This window comes from Pygoscelis adeliae, unplaced genomic scaffold (assembly GCF_000699105.1).
Source record: "Pygoscelis adeliae isolate BGI_AS28 unplaced genomic scaffold, ASM69910v1 Scaffold314, whole genome shotgun sequence".
Classification (NCBI taxonomy): domain Eukaryota; kingdom Metazoa; phylum Chordata; class Aves; order Sphenisciformes; family Spheniscidae; genus Pygoscelis; species Pygoscelis adeliae.
The window spans coordinates 2053452-2065556 of record NW_008824668.1 but is presented as its reverse complement, the minus strand read 5'-3'; the positions used below and the strand labels follow the sequence as shown (position 1 = coordinate 2065556).

Here is a 12105-nt window from a genome sequence, read left to right as displayed (position 1 = left end):
CGGGAGTATTGCCTTCAGGGGAGGCTCGGATAGGCTTGGGAGCCCTCTCGTAGCCATTGCCTTTTCGGCAGCCATGTGGGCTCGCTCACTGAGCCAACAGGTCCTAAACTGAAGGCTGTGGGGAAGGACAGCAGGAGGTAGACCCTTCACTCCTCCCACGGCTGCCCCTTTGGGCTGGGGTGGTGCTATGGCGGTGGTTGAGCTCCAGCCCTGGGTGGGATCGGTGGCATTGATCCCACGCTCACCCTCCACGGAGGAACCGCTGCTTCCAGCTCCTCGGCAAGTCTCCATCTCCTCCTGCCACGGATAACGCGGCGTGGGTGTTCCCACAAGCCTGTTGCCATGCAGTGACACACTCGGATGAATCAAGGAGGTGGTGGAAGCGCTGAGGAGATGTGAGGGAAGCAAACCAGGCATGTTCCCAGCCCTGACAGCCCACTCCTCATGAAGACTCACCTCCGGCTGGCGAAGTCACATTTTTAACCTCAATAAAAGGGCAAGACGGTGGGAGGACACAGAGAGAAACCAGCATCTCCTCCCAGGTGGCAGCTGGGCTCAGGGAGGATGCTGCACTGCCGCTCACCTGGGGCAACACCCAGGCCACCAGTGCCTGTCCACGGGTGTCCAGTGTCGTTGCTCTTACACGCCATCGCTACCTCCTGCTACTCTGCTGCCAAGGTTAACTTCAAAAAAGTCGGAAATCTTTCTTTGGGGGTGTTACTGCCAACCACCCATACATTCCCTCTGCATTTAGGGGATCCAGCACCCGGGCATCCAGCCCAGCCTCGTGGCTGGAAGAAGATGTGCATCCTTTCTGGTTCAGGCGTGGTGAGAGTAGGCGCTGGAGTCGGTGAACGGTTGATCTGTGCAGGAGAGGATGTGGAAAGAAAACCTCTCATGGGACATGTCATTTGATACACCATCTCACTGGAAGCTGAACTGTCCTCACCCCACCTGCTCTGTGATGGGCTGACACTTCTCTCCTGGAGCGTCCTTGCTGTCCTGGCGATGCAGCAGGATTTTACAGAAGATGTGTAAACCCCTTGCCTGGGGCATTGCTCCAGGCAGGCATGCCTGACGGCCTTGTGATTGTAGCCAAGAGCTGGCGAGGGGATGTCACCTGCCAGACCCCCGAGGTAGGGACCGACCCCTCTCCACGCAAAAGCCTCTTTCCCCTTTTTTCCCCTTTTTTCCCCTGTTTATTTTTAATGGCCATATGGCACCGGAGTGGATGCAACCTGCGTGGCTGGGTGGGAAACGGTTTACAAGCCTTTACAACGTGCCCCCCAGGGGCAGGCCCAAGGCCGCCGCGCGCAGAGCCGAAGTTTGCTGCAAGAGACGCTTCTTTGGCACGTCCCCGCCCAGCTCCGCCATCCACCCGGCGCGTGGGCTGCCCCGGCAGGCGCAGAGACGTCGCGGACTGGATGTTTGGAGAACGACGGTCGTGGATGCGGTGGGGGAAATCCCGAGCTGGTGCAGATGTGGGGCTCAGCCTGCCTTTGCCACGCCGGAGCTAAGAGGCAGCCCTCCAGCCTGAACCTCCTAAAGGAGCTTGCGGGAAAGGAGACGTCTGGACCACGGAAAGAGGAAGGGGTGGACACCGCGACATGGGTGCTCCGTGTCTGCTCCGCAGTAAGTGACTTCAGGCTCACCAACAGCCAAGAAGATACGCGTATAACTACCCACAGGTTCAACAGCAGCCGGGTGAGACTGTCTCCTGGCTGAAAGGAGAGCACCGGCCAGCCATGGCCCTGTTCCTGGCACGGCTGAATTTTAGAGGGCCAGGACCTGCTGGACACTCTTCTTAGCTCTGAAGGCTCTTGCCCGTAACTCATGCTCCCCCCCTGTTTTCGGCTTTGGTTTTTAGCAGAAAAACATCGAAGGCTCTTTCCAGGAAAGCAAAAAGGGCATCATTTGTACGGAGACTTCAGCCACCCACTTGCTACAACCATGCAATTTGAAAGGGCTGCTAAAATGCCAGCAAAATGAAAGGTTTGGGGACTTGTGTTTGTGCCTTAATGCAGAGCAGTTGGGAGCAGAGGGGTGTGGGGAACAGGGCTGGAAAAAGTCAACCTACAAAAGAAAAGGGTGAGAATTAAAATGAGTCAGACTCATCCTTCTGGACCTCAGACAAGCCCGGGGGAGGAACAAATCCGCTTTGATGGGCTCTTGCACCCGTTGGACATCCCGGAGCCAGTGGCGAGTGCCGCCTGCCTGGGCCCTGGGGCTCCAGCACGAGGCACAAGCGACTGGGACAGGACCAGGGAACACTGAAGCATTTTCATACGTAAGAAAGGGAACTTCTCTGAGCGTATGGGCCGTGGCAGCACCTCTACCTGATCCCAGCGTCCTGTAAGGGGCTTTTTTTCCCCCCAAGGAGAGTGATGTACTGGTAACGCTGCTCCTGGCTTCCTCCTCCTCCTCCCATGACAGCCCTGCAACCATCCATGACCCACCCCCTCTCCTCTGCGTGCCCGGGGTGCTGATGTGCGACTTGATGGCACCGGGTGCTGCTGCCGTCGCCTAACCGCGCTGCAAGGCGGCGCGGAGCCGGGGCTGCAGCCGGCGGCTGCTCGGCTTTCGGGTACCCGGGGTGACTCAGCGTGACCCACGGGACCCGGGAGCTTCCACCAGGTCTGTGTTGGCACTGAGATGCTGTTGGATTTTTATTTTTTTGGAAATCCCTTCTCCCATACCTATTACTTGCTTTTTTCCCCCTTTATAAATTTTTTTTCCCTGCTGCCATGGCAACTTGGATAGATTCCGGTCACGGCTTTGGCCTCCCCGGCTGCAGACGGCCACAGAAACATCAGTCAACAAGTGACTCCTCCCTGGGGACCGGCATAGCTGGGGATGTCCCCTATGGGCAGGGACCTCGCTGGATCCCCAGCAAAGAGCGGAGCTCGCCCAGGCGGGTCGCGCTCCCTCCTCCCTCTGCCCGCGGTTCCTCCAGGACCAGGGGCTGGAAGGCTTTGAGGGGTCTATTTCGGGCAGCGGTCACCCAGGACGGCCCCTCTGCACTCACTCCTCCTCGCCGGTGCCCGGAGGGGCGGCAGGAGCCGGGGCTGTGCGTGGTGATTCCGCTTTACAGCCCTCCATTTGGGGTTTAAAAATAGAGCTGGTTAATAGGGTTTGATCCTGCCCCGCACGCTGTCCCTCCCCTCCTCTGCCTCCCCAGGCAGCCTCAGCACCCACGGCCATCGCCCCAGGGCTCCCACACACCCAGCATCAGCTCCTGTCCCTCCTTCTCCCCAACTCCGCTCTCGGCTCCCCCCCTGAGACCAAACCATCCCCTAGGGAAGGCCCGGGCAGTGTTTTGGGGGATACTTCAAGGTCGAGGAGATGGAAATCCTGCCTCCAGCTTCCTGTTGCACCCCGCTGGAGGGGTGGGAGATGGGTGCTGCTCCGAGAGCGTCGCCGGTGGTCCCCGGTCTGATGTGGCCTCGCTCAGAGGCGCTGCTGCAGTTGGACGGAGGAGGAAAGCTGTGAATCTGCAGGCTGCTCCCCTCCGAGCTCTGCGGTGACTTCCTCCCTCCCTCCCTCCCTCCTCATCGTCACCAGCAGCTGCTCCAGCTCCCCTGGGAGGCAATCCACGCCCGTTCCCACTCCCTGCTCAGCCTGCCGGGTACCAAAACTGCCAGGCAGCTTTAGCCATGGATGGGGAGGAGATGTGCCCACCCTTCCCACCCTGTGTTCCCGAACCCGGAGCATCCATGAGCTCCTCCGGTATTTGAATCCCCCGAGGCTGTGGGTGTCGAGTGCTGCCTTGCCGGCGTGACCAGGAAATGGTGGGTCTCCTCTGCCTAAGCCCAAGGAGAGGGACTGTGTTTGGGTGGCACTGGGTGACACCTGGGGGGTCTGGGACTCCCCAGGACATGTCAGTTGCCAATGCTTGCCCTGAAGCCTTTGCCACGAAGCTGAGCTACAGCGGCAGGGACCAGGCTTGATGACCACCATTCATATGGGCTGGGTGCTCCATGGTGTCTTCGGTGGAGGACTGCTGAGATCAGGGGACGGAGGGGAAAACCCCTGCTCCAGCAAGAGCATCCTGCCAAGGAGCAGCTCCAGGCTCCACGGGACTTGGCATGCGGGGAGCCCCAGGTAGGCTCGAGGTGTGCAGGGGGACCATCTCTTCCAGGAGACCTTCCCAGACACCATCCATGCTCAGCACAAGCAGGTGCCATTGCTACGAATTTAGCAGGTCTCCGGAGAGTCCTCTTCCATGGACTTCTCCACCCTCCCCTGCAGCCCTTGGAAATGTTTTGTAGCCAAACACTGGGTGAAGTCTGGGGTATTTTGGCATCTCCCCGCTGGGCTTGAGAAGTCCCCGTTCAGCCCATCAGGCCAGCGGCGTTTCAGGTGTGGTCAGGCATGATGAGAAGCCCAGCCCGGACTCGAGTTCTCCTCAGCACAGAGCCTGCAGGCAGGGGTGGGGGCTCCCAAGTTTCCCGGGACATTCAAGAAGAGGTTCTTGTGAACTTTGCAACATTTTACTTTCACTGACAGTTTTTACTGCTGAATTCTCACTAACCTGGTATTTTCTGAACATACTAGCTTTTAGTTCTTCCTCAAAAGTAGCTGGCCTGGTCTGCCTGAACTTTTCCAAAGAGACCTGGAATGGGAAATGTCAGCTCTGGCTACCTGGAGTTTGGGGCGATGCCATAAGCCACCGATAAAGGTCTCTCAGTGGGAGGAGGTGGGCAGCGTTTGTGATGGGGGATGATGTTGGCTCCCCCCAGAAAAAAGATTGTGTTCCTCGGTTCTTCCTGGCACCAAATTTAATATTCTCTCTTGATGTACATGATTTTCAGTGCTCAAATGGACCTTCAGTCTGAAGTTTATTTGCATTTTAATAAACTGTCTTTGATGGAGAACACCCTTCTCTATTCATCACCCACAAAAGAAGAGTGAATTGAAAATTATGCAGGAGCTTAACGCATCTGAAAGGAAATTGCAGGCTATGACTTGACTTCACTGAGAAATCTGAAGATCAAACGATCCCGTCTGCAGCGGACATAAAAACGAGCAGCATCTGCTTATGCTGAGACCGCACAAGGGAATGGCTTTCACGAGAGGACACTCTTGAATGAAAGGTGTGTACATTTAAGAACGTGCTGGAACCTGGGCTGGGAGCTTCTCCAGCAGTGGTCAACAGCGAACACGTAGGGGAAAAGAACAGGGTTGAGCACAGAGTGACCCTTCTCCAAGCGACCTCCTCCGGTGGTTCAGGGACTTGGATCTGAACTGAGATGTTTTCTTGAAGACCCCATGGAGGCTGTGGGCCCGGGTGGGATGCGGTGAGGGCCACCCAAGGAATGGGATGGAGCAGAAAGGCCCCGCGGGGCGGTGGGGAGTGCAGGAGGATGCGCGACGTCCCGTCGTGCTGCAAGTCAGTGCAAACGGCTTCCATCAGAGCAGCCCGCTTTGCAGGATGGGGCCCAGGAGGGCTTGGCAGCCGAAGGCAGGAGAAGTGTCTTCCCAGCTCCCTTTCTCTCGTAATCCTCTTTGGTGGATGCTGCAGCTACATCTGTGGCCGGGGGCGGAGGTTTGCCGGAGGAGGAGCAGGAGGTGGGCAGAAAAAATTACCGAGGCGAAGGCAGTCAGAGAATAGGATCCCGGCGTCTGAGATCTTCATTGTCTTCTCTGTGACTGAGCTCAGGAAAATTTAGCACCATCCAAGCGGAGCAAAGCCGTCTCTCCAGCTCTGCCATTTGCAGTTGGAAACAGGCTCCCCACGCTCCCTGTTTATAGCCGGTTAGCAGCGGCTTCGCTGAACCTTCGCACCAAGATGGGGTGATGGGCACGCTGGGGAGTCCTGGCTGGGGTTTCCCAAGCTGATCCGAGGGGATTTAAATATCTCCAAGTGGTACCGATGGAAGAGGTCTCTGTTGGTCCTGGGCTGGCTTGGGAACGTCCAGCCCGGCCGCGCAGTCCTGCAGGCAATGCCAGCCTGGCTTTGCAACCCTTGAAACGCTGGCTGTGTCACCTGCAGGGACAGGAGGCGGGTGGCAGGGACGTCCCCATGCCACGCTCTGGATCTCACCTTCCTGCGAGGGGGAACCCACCTCTGCCCTCGCCAGCCCCCTCCTGGGGCATGAAATATGCCAAACACAGAAGCGTGAGGAACGTTAGCAGGGAAAATGCATATTATTATGGCTAGGAGGAAAATATCAGTGGGGAGAGGAGGGGAAGGAATGAATCATTTATGGCAGATGTCCCCACACTGCAAATACCGCCCGGTTGTGGAAAAAAAAATCATGTAAGCTAAGGGGAGTCTCATTGCTTATCTAAACAGTTAGAGCAAAACCAGAAAAGGTTTGTTACATCCCTTGGCAGCAGAGCGAGGAGCAACTGCAGATGCATCTGAAAAGCCTCAAAACGGAAAGCATCCCCAAAGAGTGGTCTCAAGAGCGGGATCAATGAATAGCGCATCTCTGCGATGCAATCCTGCTGCCCTTGCCCGCCGCCGCCGCCTCCCGGGGTGCCCATCACACAGTCCGGCTTGCCTGAGGGACGCCGGCAGCCCCTTAAACTGCAAGTGCCATAGCTGCCCGGCGGAGGGACCCGTGCCAGCCCTTTGGTGGGGACGAGGTGCTGTCGGGGCACCGAAGCCCCCAGCGGGCAGCCAGGCTGGGCCATTTGGCTGCAGGATGCTCTGTGTCACCCCTACCTGGTGCTTCATGTAGGGCATTTATGGTTTTGAAAAGGCTGGGGAGGCTTTTCAAGTTGCCCTCATTCAGTCTGTATTTTGAAAATATTTTCCAGGGTCTGGCGAGGCTCTGTGGGAAGCCAAGCTCCGCATCAAATGGCTCCAATCACCCTTACGCTGGCTTTCAAAATAGCCATTAAAATTCAATTTTTAGAGTGGTTCTTTAGCCCTGAGTAGCCCTGGTGAGGACCTTCTCTCCTGGTGCTCATTGCAGCTGTGGTTCTGCCTTCGTGCAGCAAGAAAGCTGCTTGAGGATTGCATACAATTCATTAATTCCCAATTAATGGCTGTAATTATCTACCCTTACATAAATAACCAGCTGTAGCATGACACAACCTTACAGTGTCTGCACAAGGTGCCCTGACTCACAGAGCAGTAGCAGGAAATAATAGATGCTAAAGAAAAATCTTTATCCAAATAAGGAACAAATAAGACATTTGCCTTTTAGAAAGAGGATGACTCTAGTAGTAAGAAAACTCTTCCACACAACAGTTCCCAAGCATCACTGACTCATTATATTTATAGGAGAAATTACTTTTCATGGGAAAATTTCAAGCAGCCATAGGAAGCCTTAATCTGCAGGCAAAGAAATACGGCAGAGACCCCACTGGTGCTGGTCTTAATTCCTACACATCGCTCTTTCCATCCATATTTGCACTTCCCCGGGCCACCAGCCCCAGCCAGCCTCCAGGGCAGCTCAGCTGATCGCTTCCCCAAAATGCCTTTAAAAGTATATGGCAATATACTCCTGGCAAGGAAAGGTACCCAGCAGAAGGTGCCATCTCCAGAGACGCTCTGAAAGGGCAGCAGGGAAAGCTAGAGGCAGGCAGAAGTCACAGGGGGCCCTTCAGAGCCTGGTCAATATGCCTGAGGATTTTATAAGTGAAGGGAGGCTCTTGGGGAACGATGGCTCCTTCTCGATCGATATGGAGGATGGCTCCTGCCAAGCTCCCCTCCAAAATGGTCACCGCAGAGGGAAACGATACACCTTCCAAAGGTTTCAAGCACCAGAAAGGTGCTGTCTTCCTCTAACACATGGCAGTGAGGGCATGCAATGCTCCTGGTTCCCCCAGAAACTCTCGCCAAGCTCCCCACATCCCCCTCATGGCGCGGGGGCACGGGGGACCGCAGGGCATGGGGCAGCCAGGGGACACGGAGGGGCTGCCGGGCGGTGGGGACATCAGCGTGTCGGTTAGTCGAGGTCTGTAGGGGCAGGCTCCGCCGTGGGAGGCCGGCCGCGGCGTAAAGCCAGCCGGATACCCGAAGATGCGCTCCCAAACTGCAACAGAGAGATAAAAATATCCAGGGAATACGTGTTGCTCTGACTAAAGCACCGCTAAAATAGAAGAGCGTGCAAATCCCTTTTTAGCTGCTCCTCCCGAGCCTCCTGCCTTTCCTCCTGCGGGGCTGTCACCTGCAGATCGCCGGTGGGTTGATGTCACGCAGCCCTCATCACCCCCCTCGCCGTCGACGTGGTCCCTGCGTGATACCCGCGTCCGGGCGGCTGCTTTACTTGCTGGGATGTCGCTTTGCACTCACTTGGGGAGGGCATAAAGAGTTTCTAAGGAGTGAGGTTAAGATATCGTTTTGCTCGAGTTAATAAATTAGTTGTAAAAGCTTTTTTTTTAAGAAGCTCCTCGGCTTGGGGCAAACTGTGGATGTGCCGTTTCCCATTTTGTGGTGGTTACGGTCCCCTGGCTCCGGTGCAGAGCTGCAACATTTACACTGTAAAATCTTCCCTTGCAGGATGTTAAAATGAAATCCCATTTTTTGGATGCCTTTCTGTTTGAAATCCGGTCCGCCAGGTCTGCTGCTGTCTGACCTGGCCATTAGACAAATTCTGCCATCCCTGCACTTAGAATCACAGAATGGTTTGGGTTGGAAGGGACCTCTATAGCTCATCTAGTCCAACCCCCCTGCCATGGGCAGGGACATCTTCAACTAGATCAGGTTGCTCAGAGCCCCGTCCAACCTGACCTGGAATGTTTCCAGGATGGGGCATCACCTCCCTGGGCAACCTGTGCCAGTGCTTCACCACCCTCAGCATAAACAATTTCTTCCTTATATCTAGTCTGGATCTACCCCCCTTTAGTTTAAAGCCATTCCCCCTCGTCCTGTCGCAACGGGCCCTGCTAAAAAGTCTGTCCCCATCTTTCTTAGAAGCCCCCTTTAAGTACTGACAGGCTGCAATAAGGTCTCCCCGGAGCCTTCTCTTCTCCAGGCTGAACAACCCCAACTCTCTCAGCCTGTCCTCACAGGAGAGGTGTTCCATCCTTCTGATGATTCCTCCTCTGGAGCCCATCAGATGGGATGAACAACCCAAACTCCCAAGAGCCGATCTTCCAACCACCCACACGTGCTCTGCGCCACCCCCTCACGAACCTGCCTTGCCAGCGACTGAGGCAATTGCTATTAGCACCTGAAAGGTAGCGTCCCCCCGGGGAGGTCACTGAAACCTAGCCGGCTGTGCCTCCCGACTACAGCTTCACACAGAATGGAACTGGGAAGGCATCAGGGGGGAGCTGGGGGCTGCCAACATGCCTTTCGTTGGCACTGAGCTCCAGTTCACCCCCCAGAGCCGGGGGCTGCGGGGTGTCCCGGGCTCTGGAGGCTGCGGGGGCTCCACATGTTCCCTCCCAGCATCTTTGGTTTCGCTTTCCGGAGGAGACACCTGCACAGGGGATGAGGCTGGGGGACGGGGCTGCGGGCATCTGCTGGGGAAGGGGGACTCCGTCTCCATCCTGAGGACAGGGACGTTGTGCCTGATGCCTCCGAGTCCCTTGGGGCTTCTCCCTCATTCAGTACCGGCACAAACCTGGTCCCAGCCCAGGGCTGGAGGAGCATCTGGAGGAGCTTTCCTGACTGACAGACAGACAGACCCCCCTAAGCACATGTAGGCTGTCACCTGAACACCCCAACAGTGCTGCTGGGTGTCTGCTGCGTTGTCCATCCCTGGGCATGTGCCTATTTCTCACCCACGTTGTGTGAACCGACTCTATTTCTTCTAGCGGGTAACTATCGGGGCACGTAGCCACAACGACACGTGGCTCCCCATGGCTGCACACCCTCCCACACGGGTGGGTTTGGAGCAAAGCTGCTTCCCAAGGCTGCAGTGAGGCCTCGTGGAGCCCCAGAGCAGCTGGAAACCCAACCCAATTGCTAGCGGAGCCCCAGCGACACCCGTCTGATGGCTTGGATGCTTGAGCTACAAAGCAGGGGACTCCGCACCAGTTGCTCATGGGCAACACGAGCCAGCGCTGGAGAGGAACCTGCCGGAAGGACGGAGGAGAACCGGGCAGTGACCCACGACCCCTTTCCTTTTTAATGAGCCTCGCGGGGGATCACCGCAAGGAGGACAAGCTGAGAGGTGACAGCAGAGCTCCTGCCACCCCGCCAGGTCGGGGAAGGGTCCGTGCTCCGGCACCCAGCTCTGCCGCCTGCGTGGCAAAAGGGGGTGAGCCACCTTGGGAGGCGGCTCAGCCACGCAGGACGCACGGGAAACAGATTATTAATCCTTTTGTATCCCGCAATAAGTATATGTCACCCTGTCCTGTTGCACGCTTCCGCTGACAACAACAAAACACGCACGCATTGTTAACGGCTTATTAAAATTCATTGGGAGCTGCCACTGCAGGCTGCTAAAATAGAGGCTGCTCTTGATGCTAAGCCAAATAATTTGAGTTTTTCATCTCACTGATCATGTAAACAAACTGTCAGACATCCAGATGCAGGCATGGAGAAATACCCATGGACTGTAAGAGTGACGGGGCTCGGCATATATTCATTTACTAATCTGATTGTTGTGAATAAATTAAATGACAGTGTTAGAAGCATGTTCCTTGGACCCCTGTTCTGCTATATTAAGATGCGACGATTTTTGCATCCTGGGTCACTGGGCAGATAGAAAGGTGTCTCAGTGGTGAACTGGACCAAAGCCAGATATACGCAGCCCCTTATTTTCAAATCTGTAGGTCTCAAAGTGTGGGGTGATACGCTGGTATCTGCTCTCTGTTGTGGGGAGCCAGGAAAAGCGTTAGGGAAACAGCCATGCAAATAGAGTGTGAAAAAAGTAGTGGCTTTGTAGCTCTCTCCCTCAGATGTAGGCCCATTTTCCGCTGGAAGACGCACATCCTAGATTTTAAGGCAGAGGCACCGTGCTGTGCAGTAGTTTTGATCTGCCGAGCACGGGCCAACAACGGCCAGCGGTTCTGCACGGTGCTGCGCTGCGACGGAAGAACGTCGACCTCCGAGAGCCAGGCGCGACCGCGAAGCTCCGCGTGATGGAGAGTTTATCCCGTCCCCCGGCAATCTGTTACAGAGATTCACTACCTTCCCTTGAAAATGTGCCTCTTATTTCCAGCTTGAATTTCTCAGACTTGAGCTTCTAGCCGTTGGATATCATTACGCACTGTTTTTATTAGATCAGAAAGGTTTCCAACACATACCTCTTCCCCCTGGGAATGGCACAGTGGGATTGCATTGCCTCTGCATTGCCTCATGACGTGTGTATTAAGCTTTCTGTTTTCCTCTGAATTTTCCAGCAGTTCTCTTTTAGGAACTTCCCCATTTGGAAGATCTCTACTGCCAAACACCACCAAAGGGTGCGATAAGATCAGAGGAAGAGCCGTGCTGTTCAACCCATCGTCCATGTAGCCCATAGAATCATAGAATCGTTTAGGTTGGAAAAGACCTTTAAGATCATCGAGTCCAACCGTTAACCTAATTCTGCTAAGTCCACCACTACACCATGTCCCCAGGCACCACATCTACACGTCTTTTAAATACCTCCAGGGATGGTGACTCCACCACTTCCCTGGGCAGCCTGGTCCAATGCTCGACAACCCTTTCGGTGGAGTAATTTCTCCTAATATCCAACCTGAACCTCCCCTGGCACAATGTGAGGCCGTTTCCTCTTGTCCTATTGCTTGTTACTTGTTTCCAGCCCCGGGCTTAAGAGGATGCTGTCACAGCAGGGCAATATATGCGATTTATTCCCCGGGTGTTCTCCCAGCACCTGCGCGTTTCCTCACCTGTACGTAGTTTGTCTGTTTGCAAAGTCTCCCTTCCAAGAAACCACCCTGTCTCCCCAGCTTTTGGCTTTCCCAAAGGCCTTCAGCAAGGATTTCCTCAGATTTGCTCTACATTGCAACAGCGGCTCCCCGTCCATATAGTGCACTGGCGAGGTACCTCGCTCAGCCATCGCCTCTCCTAATGCAGGCATGCCACGCGCCACGCTGCGACCCGGGCACACTGCTCCAGCAGTGGCTTGGAGCCCAGATTTCTTCAAAGACTCCTCCTGGCACCGATGCATTGCCTCTTGGCAGCTTGAATCCAGCCCCGGTTCCCGATCCCATCTGCCTCGTGCTGGGGAGGCAGGCAGCTCTGCGGGGGGGGGC

General features: G+C 55.6%; 2 protein-coding genes across 2 annotated transcripts in view; one reads left to right on the top strand and one right to left on the bottom strand.

Annotated features, from left to right (window-relative positions):
* TRIM9 (tripartite motif containing 9) overlaps window positions 1–650 on the bottom strand; it is an 82237-nt gene extending 81587 nt beyond the window's left edge. The window contains exon 1 of the mRNA XM_009322955.1: window positions 584–650. Coding sequence (XP_009321230.1) covers window positions 584–650 — 67 coding nt within the window. The remainder of the gene's footprint in view (window positions 1–583) is intronic.
* Window positions 651–1070: 420 nt separating this feature from the next.
* TMX1 (thioredoxin-related transmembrane protein 1) overlaps window positions 1071–12105 on the top strand; it is a 35467-nt gene continuing 24432 nt past the window's right edge. The window contains exon 1 of the mRNA XM_009322954.1: window positions 1071–1136. Coding sequence (XP_009321229.1) covers window positions 1071–1136 — 66 coding nt within the window. The remainder of the gene's footprint in view (window positions 1137–12105) is intronic.